Source organism: Penicillium verhagenii (assembly GCF_028828195.1).
Source record: "Penicillium verhagenii strain IBT 33310 chromosome Unknown utg000005l_segment0_segment0, whole genome shotgun sequence".
In the NCBI taxonomy this organism is placed as follows: Eukaryota; Fungi; Ascomycota; class Eurotiomycetes; order Eurotiales; family Aspergillaceae; genus Penicillium; species Penicillium verhagenii.
Genome location: NW_026643169.1, coordinates 1,053,021 through 1,074,508, shown reverse-complemented (window position 1 = coordinate 1,074,508; position 21,488 = coordinate 1,053,021). Strand labels below are relative to the sequence as shown.

Below are 21,488 nucleotides of genomic sequence, written 5' to 3'. Positions count from 1 at the left end.
GCGAAACAGAAAAGAGAAGAGACTATTCTACGACGAGAACCCTTCACTTTACCAAAATGGAGCCCCCTTCAAAGAAAATGCGGAAGCTCATGGACGATGACAGCTCTGACTCTGGTGATGATGCTGGTGGTGTTCCCATCAGCAAGTCACCAGAAGCCGGCTTCAAGATCAACGAAGATTACGCCAAACGTTTCGAGTACAATAAGAAGCGGGAGGAGGTTGCAAAGCGTATGTTCAAACCGAAAAATGAAATTGATTGTGAGGGTCTTGACTAACATGCGCCTCTATTCCAGTGGAATCCAAATACGGCAAGGCTACCAATCTAAGCAAGCGCGGCTACGACATGGGGGAGGAGGAGGACGAGTCATCCACCGACGAAGATGAGGATGATATCGGAGAGCTCGCAACAGTGGCGCTTGACGCCGAAATCATGGATACTCTTAACGCTATCCGAAACAAAGACCCCCGCGTTTACGACAACAACGTCACATTTTACTCAAAGTTCGACGAAGATGAGGCCAACGCAGCCCCCAAGGAGAAGAAAGAAAAGCCCATGACATTGCACGATTATCATCGCAAGAACCTGTTGAGCGGGGCTCCCACTGGAGAAGAAGATGTCCCCTTGACTTTCGCACAGGAACAAGCTGAGTTGAAGAATGCACTTGTCAAGGAGCTGCATGCTTCGGATGATGACATGGAGGATGCGGATGATTTCCTGGTCCGCAAGTCTGCTCCGGCGCCTGTTGAGAAGAAGGAGATCAAGCTGGATATTGAGGGTGCGGACAAGGACCCAGAAACATTCCTCTCCAACTTCCTCTCCGCTCGCGCATGGGTTCCTGAAGGTGAAGGTCGAGAACTCCACCCCTTCGATTCCGACGACGATGATGATGTCGAGCGGGCCGATGTCATGGAGGAGGCGTACAACTTCCGTTTCGAGGATCCCAACAAGCTTAACGAGGCGCTTGTAACCCACGCTCGTGATGCGACCAACAAACAATCCGCCCGAAGGGAAGACAAGAGCTCTCGCAAGAAGATTAGGGAGGCTGAGCGCCAGCGCAAGGAAGAAGAAATTAAGCAGCGCGAGACTGATAAGAATCGCTTGCGCAAGCTCAAAACCGAAGAATTGCAGACAAAGATCCAGCAAATCAAAGAAGTGGCTGGGTTCAGAGCATCAGAACTTACTGATGATGACTGGGTTCGCTTCCTCGACGGTGCCTGGGACGACAAGGAGTGGGAGAAAGAGATGGAGCAGCGATTCGGTACAGACTACTATGCTGAGGGTGGTGCTTCCGATGACAAGAAGCATCCCAAGAAGCCTGAGTGGGACGATGATATCGATATCACTGATCTGATTCCGGACTACAAGGATGACGACGAAGCTCAACCCACATTGGAGGATGATGAGGATGAGGAAGAGGGCGAAGATGAGGCTCCTGCCTCCAAGAAGAGCAAAACCCAGGATAAGCGGGATCAGAAGCGGGAAGCCCGCAAGGAACGCCTGCGCATCACCGAGGCCGTTGACCGCAATTTGGACCTGGACATCACCCTGCTTCCTGGAGCGACCAAGAAGAATGCGACCAAGTTCCGTTACCGTGAGACTTCTCCCCAGAGCTTTGGCTTAACATCGCGGGATATTCTCATGGCCGACGACACTCAGCTCAACCAGTTTGCTGGTCTGAAGAAGCTTGCCTCCTTCCGTGATGAAGAGAAGAAGGCCAAGGATCAGAGAAAGCTGGGTAAGAAAGCACGTCTCCGCCAGTGGCGAAAGGATACTTTCGGAGATGAAAATGGCCCTGCGTTTGATCTTGGCTCAAAGGTCCCGGAGACTGTCAATGAAGAGGCAGGTGATGATATGAAGGTTGATATCCGTGAGGGTGATGGACGCAAAAAGCGTAAGCGGTCCAAGAAGAACTAAGCAGAGCGCAGCCTTCCAAAAAGCATTTTATTGTCCATAGCTATTTTCTACACGAACGGGGTATGGAGTTTTGACTTGATAGTGTACAATGTTAGATTTCAAGGTTCCTTGTCTACAATTTCTCTGCCAGTATATAATATTCATATGTGCAATGTTCTAAATCCACTAGTAACCCATAGATCAATGGATCTGTGCACAAGTGTGTTCTTCAATGTTTGATATATAAAGCCTGAAGGATGGGCATCATTTGAATTTTCCAATATTCAAAAGGGTTGTATGTATTAAATGCTGTGTGCTACCTAGTAGGTAAACATTCCAATATTGATGCTCAAATGCCCAGGTGGGTTTTACAGTGCTCGAGTGCTTGTATTGATGTACTAATAGGCGTACGCAGAGTGCCTTCTATGCTAGTAGTTTGATGGATCAATCATTGATTTATGCAGACTTTCGCTCTCCAAGTCCAAAAAAAGCAAACCGTCTCGCGACCAGGGGTAACACTAACCTAACAATGGCCATCCATTTTTAGACCCCTTTAATTCCGATGGTCAAGTTATTTATTACTCAGTCCTGTTTTCGCTCTTTTTTTTTCACTTTAATTATTTTTTCTCAAGTCATCTTTAAGAGTAAAAGCCAAGCTCCAGGGCCGAGGGAAATAAATAATGCCATGCAGCTAGGGAGCTACGATATGTGATATGCACATCAAAAGCTATGCACATGTATCGAGTACGGAACACATAGATAGCATTATCCGTAGTTCCCGGATCCCAGCAGGCAAGTGGATCCGGCTGTAATTTTGGCGCAGTACCTGGCCTTGTCTGGGTACATCGCACATGCGGCTCACCTCCACCTTAAACTTTGTACCAGGTACATAAAAATAGCAGCGAAAAAAATGGCTCATATGGAAGAAATTTTTGTTTGTGTATCCAGGGGTTTATATCTGATTGTAGGGGGTTTTCAATGAAAAAATTTTCAACAGTCTTTATATGCATCAATTGATAGAGCTCTCGATTTTAGGTTTCTGTACTCACGTTAAATCTGATGTGTACTGTTTTATTCAATTTTAGATAACATCTGGACCTCTCAGACTTCCATGATACATATGGATGTATATCGCATGTACCCGATCGAGTTTACTACACACTTCCCGCAGATGGATTCTCTTTCATTCAACCTTAAAAGTATTCCCGAGGTCAAGTATTATTATCCAAGGGGCTCTAGAACTAATCATCAGTGGTGGATTCCTAATTTCCCCAGGACCAGAGAATTGGTTCGGGGTATAAAATTCTACAAGGGTGGCAAGTGAGGTCGGGTCGCCTCCATCGGATACTCGGGGCAGGGAAAAAAGGAGTGTTGCCCCGGTTGTGAGTGGACCAGCGGATGGGGAAAGATACGCTCGTACCCAGACATGACGGTCCACCGGGCGCTTGGACTCTCGCCGTTGCTCGGGCTACGTGCTTGGAGGGTATCGATGAGCAAGAATATCAGCCTTGATAGAATCATGTAAATTGAGGACAAAGATGCGAGAAAGGAATGAACAGGAGGTTATTGAAGGCCGCTCTCTGGCACTTGTAATTTTGTTTTTTTCACTCTTTCACTCATGTTGATTTATTTCAAAGTGATCTATACAATCCTCTAACCAAGACCTGTTCAATGCAGAGATTTTTTTTTTCAGGCCGATCGGGAGATATCGGCAAGGTGGCCGGCCCATACAGGGAATTACCGTAATAAAATCCTGATTGGGTGTTAGTGTGCTGCGTGTCGCTTCTGCCCGTGTACGGCAGTATTTTTCTCCCTTCCGCCCCCTTCTCTCTTCTCTTCTTTTTCTTCCCTTCCATCCCCGATTCTTTCTTACTTCTTCATCTCCTCTCTTTTTTTCGTTGTAGCATCTATCTTTTTGCACAACCTTCACAATGGCCAAGGGTGACGTTAACCAGGGCGATAAGTCCGTCTTCGGCATGCCCGTAAGTTCTTTCCCATTCATTCCTTGCTGTCGATGAGCTAGCATGGTCTCGCTGCACGCGTCTCGAGAATCGATATCTTGGATATTTTCATCCGGGATTCAATTCAAAGGTAGCAGTGCAGTGAGCAAGCAACGAGCTCATCGTAGCCAATGCAATATTCATCATGAATCAGAGGCTAATAGAAATTTCTTCTAGGGATTCGTTGTCGACTTCTTGAGTATGTGTTCACATTTCCATTTTTCAACATCGGGTTGAGAAATGTTTCTACATCGACTATATTCCAAATAATTGATACTAACTGGTTACACAGTGGGTGGTGTTTCCGCTGCTGTCTCCAAGACCGCCGCTGCCCCCATTGAGCGTGTCAAGCTCCTCATCCAGAACCAGGTTGGTCACATCCCTTCCATCAGCAATTCATCCGTCGATATGGGTCGACGATAAGAACGAAATCACCTTCAAATCTCAAGTGTCATGGCAATTTTCCCACAGGTGACATCCCAGGGAACACTTGTTTTCGACACCTGAGGCAAGAAGAAAATTTTTTCCGTTCTACCGTGATCCAAAATGATGTGTCTTATTCGATCCATGGTTAATCTTTTATTCTCCCTATAGGATGAGATGCTTAAGCAGGGTCGTCTTGACCGCAAGTACAACGGCATTGGTGACTGCTTCAAGCGCACCATTGCCCAGGAGGGTACCGCCTCCCTGTGGCGCGGTAACAACGCCAACGTCATCCGTTACTTCCCCACCCAGGCTCTTAACTTTGCCTTCCGTGACACCTACAAGTCCATGTTCGCCTACAAGAAGGACCGTGATGGATACGCCAAGTGGATGGCTGGTAACCTTGCCTCCGGTGGTGCTGCCGGTGCCACTTCCCTCCTGTTCGTCTACTCCTTGGACTACGCCCGTACCCGTCTGGCCAACGACGCCAAGTCCGCCAGTGGCGGTGAGCGCCAGTTCAACGGATTGGTTGATGTCTACAAGAAGACCCTCGCCACCGACGGTATTGCCGGTCTCTACCGTGGTTTCGGTCCCTCCGTTCTCGGAATTGTTGTCTACCGTGGTCTGTACTTCGGCATGTACGACTCCATCAAGCCCGTTCTCCTGGTCGGTCCTCTTGAGGGCTCTTTCATCGCTTCCTTCTTGCTCGGCTGGACTGTCACCACTGGTGCTGGTGTTGCTTCTTACCCTCTGGACACTGTCCGTCGTCGCATGATGATGACCTCCGGTGAGGCCGTTAAGTACTCCTCCTCCATGGATGCTGCCCGCCAGATCATCGCCAAGGAGGGTGTCAAGTCTCTCTTCAAGGGTGCTGGTGCCAACATCCTGCGTGGTGTTGCCGGTGCCGGTGTCCTGTCCATCTACGACCAGGCCCAGCTCCTCCTCTTCGGAAAGTCCTTCAAATAAGTGACTCGCCCTCAAAAGCAGTTGTCTTAATCACCTTGTAGTTATACTGGAGTCGGGGATGTCTTCCCTGCCCCCAGAATATCCACTGGGCGCGGGAAGCAGAGGTTGTGGTGACGGCAAAAGATAGATGCGTCAAGAAATGGGTTCGGGGGATCTTGAGCATAGAAATGGTGTGATTCTTCCTTTATGGACCCGATGTACTTTACTGCCTGCAAGCTCTTTTTCTTTTTCTTTCAAAATCTGTATTTTTTCAACGTATCTGGCTCTTTGTAAAACTCTTCCATCTTCTCTCGTAGACCTCAACTGCTACATGAGGGACCTCGCCCCCTCGGTCCTCCACAATGGCAATCGCATGAATATTCCTTCGTTTCTTGGATTCCTTTGATGAGTTTTCACCGTCCCTGAGCTGATGTTTTTCGCAATTCGCTAATGTTGTGATGAACTCCCCCTTTGGCACTTGCGATCCGTGGACATCCCCCTGGGTTAACCTACTCCATGCACACAGCCAAAGATCATCATTCTCGAACCTGATCTTGCTGGACTTCAATACTGCGTACATACAGAAATCATCTCCCAAGGCTCTGAACCACTGTTTTGGAAAAGGTTCTTCCTGAACTCCACCACGAGTCCACCCCATACGCGCCCCACAGTGGAAAAGGCGCATGACGTCTCGGTCGGCAGCTGTAGCTTTCTTTAAGCTCCCCTTCACCTCCTTCCTCTAACATCCTCACCTCAATCTACAAATCAACATACCTACTATTTTCCAAAATGTCCGATTCATCAGCTATCCCAACCTACACGTCCGCGCCTCTGAATCCAAACAAAAAAGACCAAGAAACCACAGCCGCAAACCCTCAACCCGAACCCGCCACCGCAATCGAGTCCTCCATCACCACAGCTCCCCAACCACAAACCACCTCAGCAACAGCAACCGCACCCTCCAACCCCCCAACATACGCAACAGCCTCAAATCCTCCCCCACCCCAGCCCGCCGCCGCACCAACCCTCCCAACTCCAACAGCAGCTCCTCACCAAAACCCCCAACTAGGCACTACCATCGCCCCAACACCAACAACCACTCTCCCCTCCACAACCTCGCAATCACCCCCAGCCCCACAACCAGGCGCCGTGCCCACTGCCCCAGGTGCAGGAACATGGCCAGGAGCAGGACCCACACCGTCTGCTCCCTCGCCCGTCCCACCACCCCCCAAAGCAGGCGAGGCCATCCCGCCATCCCTGCACTCTGCGCCCGCACCCACGGGCACCGGTGCCGCGCAGGCCCAAACCCCCTTCACGCAATCATACTCCTACCAGCGGCATCCGTCGGGCTCGCACAATGCTATTCCCAACGCGACTACGGCCTCGTACGCGGACGTGTACCAGAGCTCGTCTGATGGGGGCGCGTCGCGGTCTCAGGGCTTGCCTACGCACTACGGTGGCGGGGGCGGGGGCGGAGCGGATAATATATTCCCTGAAGATGACGAGCCTGGGTTTATGAATGTGGCGAAGGGGTGGATGCAGAGTGCCGGTGAGAAGTTGGCGGAGGTGGAGAAGGAGGTTTGGAAGCGGATTAATGATGCCCATGAGAAATGAGGTCGGGTTGGTTATACATTTCTGTTTTGTCCGTGGCTACGAGGGCCTTTTGTGAAGTTCTTAAATGCTTTGGGGACGGCTTTAGGGTTAATGGGGATTGGTTTTCTTACGGGCGTTTTCGAGACGCACTCGGTCAGTCTGGATTGGGGGTGGGATTTCGATATGGCGATATGGATACATGAGGCTGTTAAGTCGGGTTTCATTATGTACTAAGTACTGGCGTGAAGATATTTTTTATGCTTTATTTGGGTTGATATCTTAAATTGATTCAAATTCTCTCAAACCATCACCTCACAGTGCTTCCGAAGTTGGCATGGCATATTCCATATTGAGGCCATGTTTGGCTATAGTGAGCCGCGCGTCGAACACCACGAACACCACACGCTTGTCCTGGGGCTTTAGTAGCGCCTAACGCTTCTTTGCCTTGTTCGTCCCCATCTTGGGACTTCTGTTTCTGGGTATCATTTGGTTTCGTAGCGGGACCATGTGTTGAGAACTTTGCGACTACCTTCGCCGTATGTGGTCCCCAGATTTGTGCTGTTTCTGTAGGGCTCGGCGACCCGTGCATCGTATTTTCCGGGGCAGAGGTTCCTGAGTACCGAGCGTTAGCTGGGTAACTGGTGCAAGATTCGACGGACATGCTGTAGGCAGGTATCCCGGTGCGGTGCAAAGGGGAGCGATAATGCCAGCTGAGACTGATCCCGAGAGGAAGTTCATTGTGCTTGATAGTGCTTGATAGTGGTAGTAAGTAAGCCAGCATTGAGTTGACTTCCAAGGTTAGCAGGGATAGTTGGTACATAAATATCGACCCATTCCCACCTAATGTATGATCTGTTACGCCCAGGGATTCCATACCTGTTAGTCAAGACAGAGGGAATGAACTGGGATAAGAAGATAGGCAGAGGGCACTGCTGTTGGCATCAGCAGAGAGGGAAGGGAAACTAAGAAAGGTAGGGCAATAGGACAGGAAATATAGAGGAACTCTGAAGTATAAGGAGAATAAGATCATGATATTACCTAGTAGGATTACTGGTAGGTCGTTGAGTGAAAGAGCTTTCAAGATCTTACGTATTTTCAATTCCCTCTTATTCCGGGCGAATAGGTATTCGGTTGTTTGTAACGACTTGGCTCATGTTGATGAGAGACCATAGTCTCATTTGATTTCTATCAATATCTGTAGAGCCCACTATGTTATGGCGTGGGCTCATACACCATGACAAAGTCAGGTGCTATGTACTCGCTGGTTGATTTTCCTAACAAGGACCCATATTCCACCATCCACATCCCAAATCCAAATCCTATTCATCATCCACCATATCCCAAACCCAGCCCCAAGAACCTGAGTGTACCCATAAAAGACAAACCGGAATAAACCCCGGCACCAAAAAAAAAAAAACCGCTCTCAGTGAAATCAGTAAAGATGACTGAGAGCACAACCACAAGTCAGGAGCCAAAAAAACCAGAAACCAAGAGAAGTGCGAAGTGCCAGTAACAAATCAGCCAAGACGACCAACGCGACACACTCTCATGATTCTGGTAGGAAGTATTCGACAACCTGAATGCAATCGACATGGAGCCTGGGAATACCCAAACAAAGACAAAGGCGGAAACGAAATTGAGAAAGTTCAGTATTAAGAAAAAGTAAATAAGAAGAAAAAAGCGAGTTCCTCGGGTGAAAAGGTTGAAGCCCGGGACTCGATGCGAGAAAGGAAAAGGGAGATAAAAGAGAAGAGGAGAAGAATAAACGCCCACAAAGTTGTAATGCACCAAGAAAGCAATAAGCCCAGAGGGAACAAACGGGGGGTATTCGGTGCAGTTCAGGGAACTGGTGTTTGCGTGGGCATAACCATCTGGTTGCAACAACAAAAGATAACGCCTTGATCCAAAAAAAAAAAAAAAAAATAGGAAATAGTCAAGAGAAAAAAATAAACTCCAACGCCAGATGGTATCCAACCACCAACGTCATGTTGCAAGCGTTCCAATGTGGAAGCCTCATTTTCCTGATGAATCGTAATAGAAGCCAAAGTGGTCCGGACCAGCCTTGATGACCTCATGATGAAGGTAAAGCATGAAGAAAGAAAAAACGAAAGTGGGGGAAAACAGAAACGCCGACCGATGATGAGTGTAGGTGTAGAGCTTTACATAGAGCCCAAACGGAGAAGCGCCTCTACCGCAGCGCGTTCCTGGTGATCAAAGGTGTGGGGGGTGGACTTCGCCATAGTGGATGGAGTGGGTCCGTTGGCGTGACCAAAAAGCCCAGGAAGAGGTTTCGCCCTCGCCGCAACATTCATGTTACGAACAAACCCCCCACCACCAGTCATCGACTGAGCACGCAATGCATCCGCACCAATCTGCGCCCAGTCCTCTTCATCAGTAACATCGCCCTCATTCCACTCGACCTCCTGCAACTCATCCGGCGCCTCAGAAGACGAGCAGTACTCGCGCTCATCGCCATCCAGCGACATCTTATCCGCCTCGTGCTCCAGCATATCAAGATCCTCATAACGACCCCTGGCCCCGTACTCCTCGTCCGCAAACGACGCATACGAAAACGCAATCGAATCATTCCGGCCCGCGCTAGCGTACTGATCCCGAATCTCGCTATCCCGCCGACTGTTCCAGCCGCCCTCGATCTGCAGTCCGCGCTGCTGGAAGGATTCGGCCACGCTGGACGGAGGCGATGCGGCGTTGAAGGAACGGTCGCGCACGGGGTCCCCGCGTCGACGCGCATCCCAGCGGCCCCAGCCGATCTTCTCGAACACGACGTCGCCGTTCACGCTGGCTGCTTCCCCGTTTCCGCGGCCCTCTAAGGCGGCGACGACGAGACGGCGCGCTTTGGCGGGTGGGATGCCAGAGAAGCCGGGCACTGAGGTCGTCAGGTAGCCCATTACATGGCGGATGGCGAGGGGCCCCTGCTGCAGCAGGATGTCGGGCAGATGGTATTTGGCCAGCATGAGCGGGGTGATGTCACCGACGCTATCGATGTCGTGGGAGGGTGTTGGGCGGTCTTGGAAGTTTGCGTGCTCGACGGCATCCTCCAGGTCAATGTCAGAGTCCAGCTGGGGGACGGTGGAGAGTGGGGAGCCTGGAGAGAGGGTCGGGCGGTGTTTGAATGCTTGCGGGCGGAGAGTGGGGGAGATGGAGTTGGGTGGCGTTGGGAGCATGGTTGGTTGGCCGGGGCGTGACTGAGACTTGCCCGTCAAGCCAGCACGGGGCTGAGGGATATCAACAGAAGCGGTCTTGCCAGCAAGAGCCATGGCGATGCTGGAGTTGGACTGGAAAGCCATGATAGATGTGGGATGAAGAGGATTGTTGTCTTCTGAAGGAGAATGAGAGCGCGTGCGCAAGGACATATACTATGTATGAGTCAGATTTGGGGTCTGTTCCATACAATGCGACAAAGAGGCGCGCCGTGGAATGACAGGTTTAGTGGCGACAGGGGTTCTTTTTCCAGAAGCGTCTTGCCGCCAAACGAGAACAAAGAAGCAGATGGGGGGATTTTTCCAACTCACACTCTCAAAGGAAAACAAAGAGTTGTCACGGTGGTTACGCACTAACACACGCAGGTACGCGAAAAGGTGCACGTAGCGTAAAGTTAGGGATGCGACACGGCAAGGGGGATTTTCGCGACAAAGGGAGAGATAGATCACCACTGATCAATCTACTTATTTTCGAACAAACTTGAAGTTGGGGGGGTAATGAAAAAGAAGAAGAAGTAAATGAAGTAAATGATTTGTGCGACGTTTTGACTTGTTTCTGAGTCAATATCGTGCCCCTCTTACACCTTGGAAAGGGAAAGTATGGGACTCCGCAGGTGCTGTCCAGGCGCAGCGCGTGGGCGGACTGATTGGCGCCTCGTGGATCTACTTTACGCCCCGGGTGGTTCCGGATTTCTTTCTTATACTTCCAAACTATACAACTTGTACGCATTTATTGGTTTGGAAAATGTCATCTTGACATATGGTATTTGACAGTTGTATCTCTTTCATCATTCCAAGTCCTCTTTACAAAACAAATCCCTGATCAGCTCAGGGATCCCTCTTTCCCACCACTCCTGGGCCTCATCTGATAAACTGGGTTTTGGACTAAAAAAGAAGGAACAGGGGGGTCCAAGAGTCCAAGAGTCCGAGATCGCTTGACCCCTCAGCTTATCACAGCCACTTAGAACTAGTGAACTTGCCTGTAACCCCGTGAAAGTGTTACCCGCAAGCAGTAAAAATCACTTTGCAGAGTTCTGTGGTTGGGAAAGTCTTTTTTTTCCCTCTTTTTTTCCTGCTTTCACTGATAAGCCTCCCTCCTGGCACGTGGTGCTCCCAGGAGATACCAACCGTTGACTTGATCTTCATGTAACTCGGGACCTTCAGCTAACTTTTCAATTCAACCCTAACCAATGCCCACATTTCCATTTCTCTTGACGAAACCAGCTAAGAACCCCCGCCAACTTCCTACCCCATCACTCCACTTGGAACATGGGTCTTACCTAGTCCATTACTCTAGGATCCTCCTATCTTCTGACGTCATGCGGGTACCGAATACTTGACGAGAGGGTACACAGTGACCCCGTGCCCTAAGTTGTAGGGTATCAAAGCCCGACAAAGAAGGCAACATTTCTACTTGCCCCTACGCCCCTACGCAAAAATAGAAAAAGGTAGAAAACTAAAACAAAAAAAATAATTTAAGAAAATCAAAAAGAGCAAAACTGAAAAGTACCCCCGACGCGTGTTCCTCATAATGCGCCCGTAGCGCTGCCAATAGGAATTCTAGTCATGCGCATCTGGTGGCGGGGGATTTTTTTTTTGCTCAGTGCCTGGTGCATTTAACTTTGTCTGGATCAGCTGTGCTGTTATGCTGCATTTTCCGGTACTTTCTGCCTTGTGTTTGTGAGTATTTCCTCTGTGGTATGTTGGCTCGGTTAACCGAAATAGTCCGAGGGAATGCCGGCTTACTCTTTGTAGGGTCGTACACACACAGTGTGTACTTGATTTTCAACTTCAACTTCCAAGATTCTATATCTATTTTTAGTGGCCTACTTTTTTCAATTATACAGTCCTGCATGACAAAGGCCATGGTCTTTCCAGAATGACGCATTTCCCTTTTGGAGGATTGTTTTAGTCCTTAGATTCCCGTGTTCCAAGGTGGGGGTAGCCGTGGGGTTCGGACAATAATCAAATCGAGGGGTATACAGTGTATACTTCGGCTTCTAGTCCGAGGTATGATTCTGATGAGTGATTTATAGTCTCCAGGGTATCGCCTTTCCCGAGTTTCGCCAGCATATCCCCGATCCACAATGCTTGGAAATTGTTGGGAATAATTGACATTGGTCATGTTGTGATTCGTATACACGGTTGTAAGACCCCGCGGGAACGCATGTACAACCCAGGAATCACAGATCGTGGAAGATGATGGAAGCAGTAAAAAGCAAATGCATATTGATCATCACTTGGCATTGGTACTTGTTCCCTCTGGAGAATGAATGATTTGAAATTCCATTGATCAATTACAAGACACTTCCACGAGCATTTTGTTCAAGGTAACGGATTTATCCAAGTTTTTACATATCAGGGTTGTACTACACACCCATTGGGACCTGTAGCCCTCTGCAATTGATGTTTCCTTGCCTCGTTTCAGCCACACCTTCCACTGGAGTCCAACATCGCATCACTCAGATCCCTACCTAATTTTCTTCCCCACATCAAACTCCCCACCTGCACAAGTTCCCGCCAATCCAGGTACCGACATGACACATCTCACCGGAAAGCTGCCCCTCGTCTCACAATCGTCCAATTCCTATGCCTAGAAACCCTATGCATTTCAAACAGAACCCCCTCCACCATGCCACTCGGACAGCAGAAGTAGCTGGAATTGACTCCACTGCTCACATTGATACCCATCAATCAACGCGGGCCGGGCCACAACTCAGGTTCCATGTTTGATTTCAGGATCCCGGTGAGTATAGTCGGGTCTGCTGGGAGTCCGCCAAGGCAGAAATATGGGTTTCTCGGTATTGAAGGACTTTCTTTGGTTATACCATCCTGCATATCAAAGCGAACAGAAGAAAGTCCACCAAGCGTGCTTTTGAGCATTGCCAATGACACCCTGGCTTGCGTGCTCACTAGACTAGAGCGGGGTCGGCGGCCACCGAGCCCTGAAAGGCTTCCAAAAAACCCGAGGCTGAATCCAAGACTTTGGCTTAACCTGACGATAGCCCTTTTGCTTCTTTATGGATAAAATGAACAGGATTAAGCCGGCTCCAACTGGTGGTTAAGATCAAAGCTTGCCATTCCCCGGATTATGCCTGATTCCCCGCTCAAAGTCATTGTAGATCCTGGAGAAAAATGACTTGATTAGCCCTTTTTGCCAAGGGAAATACCCCGAATTGGCTATTTGGATGTTCTTTCCCCCCTCTAAATACCATGGAAATGCCACAGGAATTTCAGTCTCTCTGAAATCTCGATAGATCCGCTCGCCCGGAGCCCTAGGAATAACATGATCTTCAAGACATGAACCTCTCGATCCCGGTTGAATGAGATTAACATACCTGTGTTTTTTGGCGTTATTCTTCCGGCGCGGGGTTATCTGGGGTTCGGATAGCTGGGCTAATTACCCAGGTGGCTTTTGTGAAGAATTTTAAGCTTATAAAAGAGTAGGAGGACTCAAGAATGGCGGTAGAAATTGGTAGTCAAGGGAATGCTTCGATGTTCGCGGATGTAGCCAAAATGTTTGATATGGTTGGTATTTCTCTGTTCCTCGCAGCTACCGTAACTGCCGCGTTGAGTCCGAGCTCAATAGGTTCGGACCTCTCGATCGTGATCCATAATGATCTTCTAGGTAACCGGGCTCAACCTCTATGTCATAAGTTTTTGGAGACGAGTGAGCGACATTAACAGTTTTGTCATCGATAGAGGGCAACAGTACCTTGGCTGGATCAGGTGTTCTACTCCTGGATCCAATGCCATTGCAGAAAGCCATCGACACCTGTCATAGCCTCGGAGAGACCCTGTGGTCATACACAAGTGGAGTTTCGGAAATACAGAATGACTTGGACTATCTCACTTATCAGGGCAAGTATAGTAACAATCAACAATATTGGATTGGTGATATCCGCAACACGCCCTCAACAATCAACGCGAAGGGACAAATTCAGAAAGCTTCTGCGAACACCTACCTTCCAGCACTTTGTACCCAGAGTGCTCCGTACTCGAATTCCGATACCCAGAATACGAGCTCAACCTGGCAGGTCTCTGTTCGTTCTAATAACGAATACCTCACTGGGTAAGGTTTTTCATCTTCAGTTGTCATCGCTGAACCGCCCTAACCTTGATCCAGGTTCCGTGATCGAGTGAGCTTCCGCTTTCTCGGCATCCGATATGCCCCTCAGCCCAAGCGTTGGACATACTCCGAGCTTTATGAAGGAACTGGCAAAGATGTCTCCGCCCTCGACTACGGATCTGAATGCCCGCAGAGCTCAAGCGGATCAGAGGACTGTTTCTTCCTCAACGTTTTCACGCCATACCTTCCCAAATCGACGAGTCCAAAAAAAGAAAACCTGAAGCCAGTCATGTTCTGGATTCACGGCGGTGCTTTTCAAACCGGAACAGGCAGTGATCCGACCGTCGATGGAGGGAATCTCGCTTCAAGGGGTGATGTAGTAGTAGTCACCACAAACTACCGTCTCGGAAACCTAGGATTCCTGGCTCTAAACGATGGAACTACAAATGGCAACTACGGCCTGGGAGACCAAATCACCGCACTGGAATGGGTGCTGCGCAATATCCAGGATTTTGGCGGTGATCCAGAACGGATAACCATCTTCGGACAATCTGCCGGTGCAGGCTCAGTTCGAGCCCTCCTAGCATCCCCCAAGGCCCGCGGGAAATTCGCCGGTGCCAGCATGCTAAGCAACCTAGGAGGCGTGGGATATGGAACAACGTACTCCGAGTACTACAGCATCGCCGAGGAGATGGAAGTTGTTGGAAACGATATCCTCAGCGAAACAAACTGTACGAATGCCAAATCCCGGGTCGATTGTCTACGCCAACTGTCCGCATCAACAATCATCAACCTAAGCGCTAGTGCCAGATACCTAGTTGTTGACGGGGAGTACCTTGTAGCCCCAGAACTGGGTTTAAAGAATCCCCAAACTACAGCAAACGTCCCACTGCTCCTCGGCACGACCAGAGACGACGGCGCAGCCTTCATAGCCTATCCATCTGTAAACGAAACCATTCAGGAATTTCTAGATGCATCGGGTCTGCCCTCAAACGAGGTCCCCAGCACGCTTTTCCCCATCCCATCGGGAACAAATCACACCCTCGACATCTTCAACACAACAGCCCGGATATCGACAGACGGCATGTTCCGCTGCATCGACCAAGCAACCGCATACGCAGGCCTGAAAAACCACATCTTCCCATCAATATTCTTCTACGAATTCAACCGCACCTACCAAATGCCAGGCTGGTCGCCGAATCCACCTCTCTGCCAAGCGCCCGTCACGCCCGAGTTCCCGAATGGCGACCCAAGCCTAGAGTATTTCAAATGTCATTCCGGGGAGCTGTATTATGTCTTTGGGAATGTACTGCGTATTGGGCTTCCGCTACGGGATCAGTTCGATTTGCCGTTCGAGCAATATGTGCTTGATTCGTGGGCGAGTTTTGCTCGGTCTGCGGATCCGACACCTAGCTTGGCTTTCTTGAAAGCGAGGGGGTATGTGAATACAACGGAGGAAGTTGAGAGGACGGGATCGTGGATACCGTTTGGGCAGAGTGGGTATCAAATGAGGAGGTTGCAGTGGCCGTCGGAGATGGTGGCTTTGGATGAGACGCTTCAGTGTCAGGCATTGAATATGTCGTTGAGCTACTATACTGTCTAGAAAATAGGTATCATCTGACAATCCTCGTGCATAAAATGTGCACAGTGCAAGGATAGGTTATAGCCAGGTGGGTCCGGCCATGAAGAGTTTGTGACCCACTATATCTTGATTCTTGACTGATTTTTGAGACAGGTGGATTCTTGTCCCGATTCTAGTTTATTATGACATACTCGCTTATCAATTCATCAATTTATTTGTCATAATATTCTGGGGAACTATCACGAGAATTTGATTTCATTTCCGTACAAAATTTCAGAAATCACACCCACGGGCTGTGGCCAAAAGTCCATATTTTCCAGATCCTCCACAGACGATTGATAACACTAAGCGCCAACCAACCTTAAAATTGGCTCCATCAGACTCTTAGCTGCTCTAAATACCGCAATAATGTCCCACGTTCCTCGATTCGAGAGCGAAAATGTCGATCCCAGCCCCCTGGGCAGGCCTCTCACATTCACCTTCTCGGGCCGGACAGCCCCCAACAGATTTCTGGCAGGAGCTATGAGTGAACGGCTGGCATCGTTCACCCTAGCCGATATCGAGAACCGGGGCATTCCTTCCCCCGAGCTAGTCAACGTTTACAAGAACCGCGGCACGGGCGGAATCGGACTCAACTTGACCGGCAATGTGATGATTGACCCTGGCCACCTTGAAGCGGCAGGGAACACAGTCATCCCCCGTCGCTCGCCTTTCTCTGGCGAGCGCTTTGAGCGTTTCCGGGAACTCGCAGCAGCGGGAAAGGCTGCGGGGGGTCTCATCGTCGCTCAGGTTGGGCACCCGGGTCGTCAAACGCCCGAATATCTTCAGTCAAACACGATCAGTGCTAGCGCTGTGCCGATGAAGACGGGTAATCTTGGCATGACGTTCGCGACGCCTCGTGCTGCGACTGAAGATGATATCGCTGGTGTTATTGATGGCTTTGCGCATGCTGCTGAGTTCCTTGATAAGGCGGGCTTTGATGGACTGGAGCTACACGGTGCTCATGGATACCTGCTTAGCCAGTTCTTGTCGCCCACTACCAATCTCAGAAATGATCGGCATGGAGGTAGTCTGGAGAACAGGATGAGGTTGATCGTAGAGGTCAGGGACGAAATTGCTAAAAGAGTGCGCCCTGATTTTGTTGTGGGTATCAAGATCAACAGCGTCGAATTTCAGGAGAAGGGTTTCCAGCCTGAAGAGGCTAAGGAGCTTTGCCGGACACTTGAGAACCACAAGTTCGATTTTGTTGAGCTGTCCGGTGGAACATATGAGAATTGGCCTCTTTCCGACCCTAAACGGTCGTCCACTATTGGACGTGAAGCTGTAAGTCATAAGTTATATTCTAATCTCCTTATTCATATCTCAGTCTGACATAAGCACCAGTTCTTCCTCCAATTTGCAAAGCTTATCGTGCCCGGTCTTACAAAGACCAAGACCTATGTGACCGGAGGCATGAAGACAGTCGAAGGCATGGTCAAGGCATTGGATACTGTCGACGGGGTCGGTCTCGGTCGCCCTCTGTGCCAGGAGCCCAGCTTCTGCAAGGATATTTTGTCTGGCAAGATTCAGGGCAGCATGGTTCAAAAAATCGACATGCAGAATTTCTTTGCCACTGCTGCAGCAAGTGGTCTCCAGATTAAGCAGCTGGGACAAGAACTTCAGCCCATCGACCTTTCTATTGAGGAGAATACTGCTAAAACTTTTGGTGCCTTGGGCCAGTGGAAGGAGGCGCAACAGAAAAACCCCGACTTGTACCAATTTCCTGCTGTACCCGATTATAACGTCCCATTTGTTGCGACGATGGCCTAGTTTCGTCAAAGTAGGAACCTGAAACTCGTTGAGAGACATGTATCTAGTATATTCTCAATTGTTGTAAATACAGACATCATCTGGAGAGCTTCCTGAGGCTGCGCTTCGAGGTTCATGTAGCATTTTCCCCGTAAGCGAGAGTATCTTGGTATCACTTATCGGTTCTGGCTTCTTGTTTGTCAATTTGAGAAGTTGGAATATACAAATGTATCACGGCAGATGTTGTTCTATCACTTGGAAATTACAAGTAACGTCTCGATGTGACGCCAGTTATCCAAAAACTTACACAAGAAACTTGGAAATATCAAAGTAAAACACTTACCTGGTAAGTTCCAAAGGTATTCAGCACAACTTCACATGAGACCTATAAAAGGAGAGCTCAATTCTGGGGTTTCGTGAAGAGACCTCATCTTTTAGGTGCCGTCCACGGTCAACAGATTCAAACCCATCAAGTCAGACCTCTTTCAAACCACGTTCGCTGCTTTCTTTTTGCTCCCATTCATTTCTCAGTTTCCAATTTTTTTTTTACATTTAAAGGAGGATAATGATTTTTTTTCTTAGAATTATGTTGTACAGTAAGTATTTCTATCATCTGAAGGCTTTTCGCGCGGATGTCTTAACCTTCACGGTCCGCTAAAATCTCCGCCTCGGACTCTTGAAAAGGCCATAAATTCCGGAACAACTCTCTCTCTTCATCATTCTTCCCCAGTCCAATAAAAATATCCTTGAACTTGCGGCAGTTCTCGCGGGCGATATCAAAGTCTTTGGGGTCAACCATGCCATCCACTGGGAGGACTGCTTGGTCCCGAAACAATGTCAACATGTGCCCGACGCCATTGACATTTTCTTGTTCCTTCGCCTGTAATATGACGTCCTCGTTGCTGAACCTGATTGGACAAGGGACACCCGGAAAAAGCTCGTCCCAATCCGCCACAAGTTCCATAAGCGATTCGCGGAGAAAAAAGAGATCGCGATTTTCCCATACTCCGGTTGCGAGCCAGATAGGTTTCCGGATGATAGGAACTGTCTTTTGTTGAAGGACTGCCCAGTGCCGAGGTGCGCGCTTACACACCTGAGCTTCATAGTATTTGTGGAGGGTCTCGCTCTCCAAATCGTCATCGATTCGTTTCTGTTCGCTTTCGCTCAGACTTTCGAAATTTTCTGGTCTTTTAGGGACAACCCAACCCTCCCGGACATGACCAGGATGCCTGCACAGTCTTGGAACACCAGACTGGTAGAACAGAGGCGCGACACATGCTGATTGCCAGTCCACAATGCGGGTAATTTGATGGGTGTCTGGATCTACGAAAATATTGTCCAGGTGGAGATCAGGATGCCATAGAACATTGGCAGATCCTGATTCGTCGGTTGAAGGGGGAACAAGATAGGGGGCCACGTCAATATACTTCTTGAAAAGTGCGAGACCATCCTCGGGGAGCTCCTTGATTTGACTGGACCGGTAATGATTCATTCGAGGAACCGCATGTGATTTGATCCACGCCATTTCATTGCGTCCCAATGCCTCAACGTATTCACGTGGATCTTTCCCTATGCCCAGTGAATTAGTATCAGCAGAAGAAAGTAATAGTCAGTTTCCTTACAAGGCCCCCGCTCCAATACCATATCTCTCCTGGCTCCGCTCCACAGTTCGTTCGAGGTCAATGGCCCAATTGAATATCTTTCAAGGGCCCCGGGTGCTACTTGACTGGTATGGATTTCTTTTGCTTCCCCGATCAATGAAAGAAGGTCATCTTTGAAATAAATGCAGCCATGCCTATTGAAGGTGATGGTAGTCAAGGCGTTCTCGACCTCGACCACCTGAGCAATGAGCTGGAGCTTTAGCTCTCGAGGCCATTGCTTCCAAACGGAGCCAAGCAGTACACCGGGTGCCTTCTCCTCGATGATGTACTCGGCCCCCACCAGGTTGTTTGCAGCGTCGCAAGACCATGCGAGTATTTGGGGAACGGGGACATTGAACACATCGCGAAGCTAAGAACTTAGAAAATATTCAAGAATTACGGAGACCGATCGTCTTACCAGCTCGCGTGTAGCCACCTCAGACGCGATAGTGAAGTGTGGAGGCCCCGCGTTGGGGTTAGGGAGTTTCGCAAAGACCTCGGATCCATTGTCCATTGTCAACATGAATGCTTTGTTATGGAGGCCCTCTGAGCATTTTGTGACTTTGATGCCTATTGATGATATCAACGATTGATCTGCCCTGGATGTAGTAGGATCTCAAGGGTTAATAACGCACATGATTGAGATCCGTTACAAGCATTGACAGCTACTTTGATAAGTTGTTGCAAGTTGAACTTGACGTAGCGATTTGAAAGTCCACTTTTCTCGTTGAACCTGGAATTATGGTTCAAATGAGCCTTGATGCAATCATCATCAATTGTGCAGCTTAGCTTACAGCCATCGGTGCCTGGTGTATCGGTACAAGTCTTCTTCGGATATTTTATCCTCTACAAAAGCCCCTTTAGTAACTTGACGTACTCCAATGCAACGAATATTACGGAAATTCACCTGTGCCATTCGGCCTTTCCACGCAGAGCTCAGGACAGTGAGTAGGTGGGTTTTGCTTATCCGACCGGTAATATGAAAAACATCTTATATTTGCTGGTCGAAAGTGGAGGAAAATCGTGGGATATAATCTCTGATCCGCACTCCAAGCCGTTCTTAGGAGTTTATTAATGGCCATATCAAAGGCAGTCTACATTGGTGCCGTTTGCAAGATCCAGGTGAATGTTTCAGGGCCTGTTTTGTTTTGTTTGTTTGTTTTAGGGGTTTAATCTAAATACAGGTCACTCTCGAGTCTCGAGTCTCATGCAAACACAGGTCACATGATGCGCTAACCCAATCTGGACGGAATGATGCCTGAATACGCCCAGATGTGCGCCCAGATGTGCCTGAATCTGCCTCGGGCAGCAACAGCTCTAGACCGCTTTTTATCACCGTTTTTAAAGGTCTCACCGCCTCCTAACAGCTAGGAGGTCCCCACCCTCCTTTACCCGACCGGAACTTAACAAGCCTATTTCTAGGCAAGTTTTGAACCGCATCTATAACAGCATCTGGAAAGGCCTTTATGCGGTACTGGTTCGTGATGCCAGTCGCTTCAAAGACAATACGGAACTGGCCAAATTCTTTCCCGACTACCAACCCGAATGTCCTAGCTAGAACGTGGGTTCGCCATTATATGATTATTCAGTCGAAAGAATGGGTAACCGAGAATCTTGCTAAATAATAGCTGGTTATAAGGATAGGGGAATGTAGCAGGCACTGAACACCTCTGAAAAAGAGAAGACGTTGAGCGCACTAGCACGCCAATAGATTGAATATCGACGCTAGGAATCAGTCAAAAAGAGTCGATCACCACTAAGAGTAGAAAAACAAGTAATAGCTCAAGCACCAGAGCGCTAGGAAAACTAGGCACCCTAGGTATAGTAGTCATAGGAGGGAATATAATAAGATCAACTTGCGAACCAACCGTCTTAACAACAATTGAACCCTTAGACGTATTCAGAAAACTTCAAGAAGAATCAAGAAGATCTTCAAGTACTCCTCTTCTGTTCAATTATCTTTTAACACAACAATCGCGTATTATTAGCCGGGGGCCGGAGGGCATTTAATCGCTTGGCGGGCTGGGTAGCCGAAACGAATCAACTGGAGTGCGTCCAGCTGGTCTCCGTTTCAAAGGTCTGGGGTTTTCGGGGCTATATCCTGTGCGAGAGGGGGGCGGAACGGGGGCTTCGAGAGCGGACGTCGAACCCGAAATTTCCGACTCATGGGTGCTGTCAGTAACAGAATCGGCGGCTTCCGATACAAAGCTATCGGGTTCAAGTTGGTGGGCAAACCACGGGGAGGCCAAGGAGTCCTACTCCGGCGTTGGGAAGAGCCACCAATCCCGTCTTCACGGATACCGATACCCTCCTCGAGGTCAAGGGCCCGTAGT

At 49.0% G+C, this 21,488-nt stretch overlaps 8 protein-coding genes across 8 annotated transcripts; 5 read left to right on the top strand and 3 right to left on the bottom strand.

The window, feature by feature from the left end:
* Nucleotides 1–56: 56 nt before the first annotated feature.
* N7466_003961 (KRI1 family protein) lies at nucleotides 57–1,915 on the top strand (the record flags this gene model as incomplete). Its single annotated transcript, XM_057163358.1, has 2 exons — nucleotides 57–228; nucleotides 294–1,915. 2 exons carry the CDS (start codon nucleotides 57–59, stop codon nucleotides 1,913–1,915), a joined length of 1,794 nt encoding a protein of 597 aa, XP_057022039.1.
* Nucleotides 1,916–3,825: 1,910 nt separating this feature from the next.
* N7466_003960 (putative mitochondrial ADP,ATP carrier protein (Ant)) lies at nucleotides 3,826–5,283 on the top strand (the record flags this gene model as incomplete). The annotated part of the gene is made up of 4 exons (XM_057163357.1): nucleotides 3,826–3,876; nucleotides 4,072–4,093; nucleotides 4,187–4,263; nucleotides 4,489–5,283. 4 exons carry the CDS (start codon nucleotides 3,826–3,828, stop codon nucleotides 5,281–5,283), a joined length of 945 nt encoding a protein of 314 aa, XP_057022038.1.
* Nucleotides 5,284–6,051: 768 nt separating this feature from the next.
* Nucleotides 6,052–6,876, top strand: N7466_003959 (uncharacterized protein; the record flags this gene model as incomplete). The annotated part of the gene is made up of 1 exon (XM_057163356.1): nucleotides 6,052–6,876. The coding sequence occupies one exon, from the start codon at nucleotides 6,052–6,054 to the stop codon at nucleotides 6,874–6,876; it is 825 nt and encodes a 274-aa protein (XP_057022037.1).
* Nucleotides 6,877–7,162: 286 nt separating this feature from the next.
* Nucleotides 7,163–7,636, bottom strand: N7466_003958 (uncharacterized protein; the record flags this gene model as incomplete). Its single annotated transcript, XM_057163355.1, has 1 exon — nucleotides 7,163–7,636. One exon carries the CDS (start codon nucleotides 7,634–7,636, stop codon nucleotides 7,163–7,165), a length of 474 nt encoding a protein of 157 aa, XP_057022036.1.
* A 1,378-nt stretch (nucleotides 7,637–9,014) lies between these two features.
* N7466_003957 (uncharacterized protein) lies at nucleotides 9,015–10,163 on the bottom strand (the record flags this gene model as incomplete). The annotated part of the gene is made up of 1 exon (XM_057163354.1): nucleotides 9,015–10,163. The coding sequence occupies one exon, from the start codon at nucleotides 10,161–10,163 to the stop codon at nucleotides 9,015–9,017; it is 1,149 nt and encodes a 382-aa protein (XP_057022035.1).
* A 3,372-nt stretch (nucleotides 10,164–13,535) lies between these two features.
* On the top strand, nucleotides 13,536–15,748 carry N7466_003956 (uncharacterized protein; the record flags this gene model as incomplete). Its single annotated transcript, XM_057163353.1, has 3 exons — nucleotides 13,536–13,704; nucleotides 13,779–14,148; nucleotides 14,203–15,748. The coding sequence occupies 3 exons, from the start codon at nucleotides 13,536–13,538 to the stop codon at nucleotides 15,746–15,748; spliced, it is 2,085 nt and encodes a 694-aa protein (XP_057022034.1).
* A 387-nt stretch (nucleotides 15,749–16,135) lies between these two features.
* Nucleotides 16,136–17,536, top strand: N7466_003955 (NADH:flavin oxidoreductase/NADH oxidase family protein; the record flags this gene model as incomplete). The annotated part of the gene is made up of 2 exons (XM_057163352.1): nucleotides 16,136–17,050; nucleotides 17,111–17,536. The coding sequence occupies 2 exons, from the start codon at nucleotides 16,136–16,138 to the stop codon at nucleotides 17,534–17,536; spliced, it is 1,341 nt and encodes a 446-aa protein (XP_057022033.1).
* A 616-nt stretch (nucleotides 17,537–18,152) lies between these two features.
* N7466_003954 (phosphotransferase enzyme family protein) lies at nucleotides 18,153–19,669 on the bottom strand (the record flags this gene model as incomplete). The annotated part of the gene is made up of 3 exons (XM_057163351.1): nucleotides 18,153–19,084; nucleotides 19,138–19,525; nucleotides 19,574–19,669. 3 exons carry the CDS (start codon nucleotides 19,667–19,669, stop codon nucleotides 18,153–18,155), a joined length of 1,416 nt encoding a protein of 471 aa, XP_057022032.1.
* Nucleotides 19,670–21,488: the final 1,819 nt, after the last annotated feature.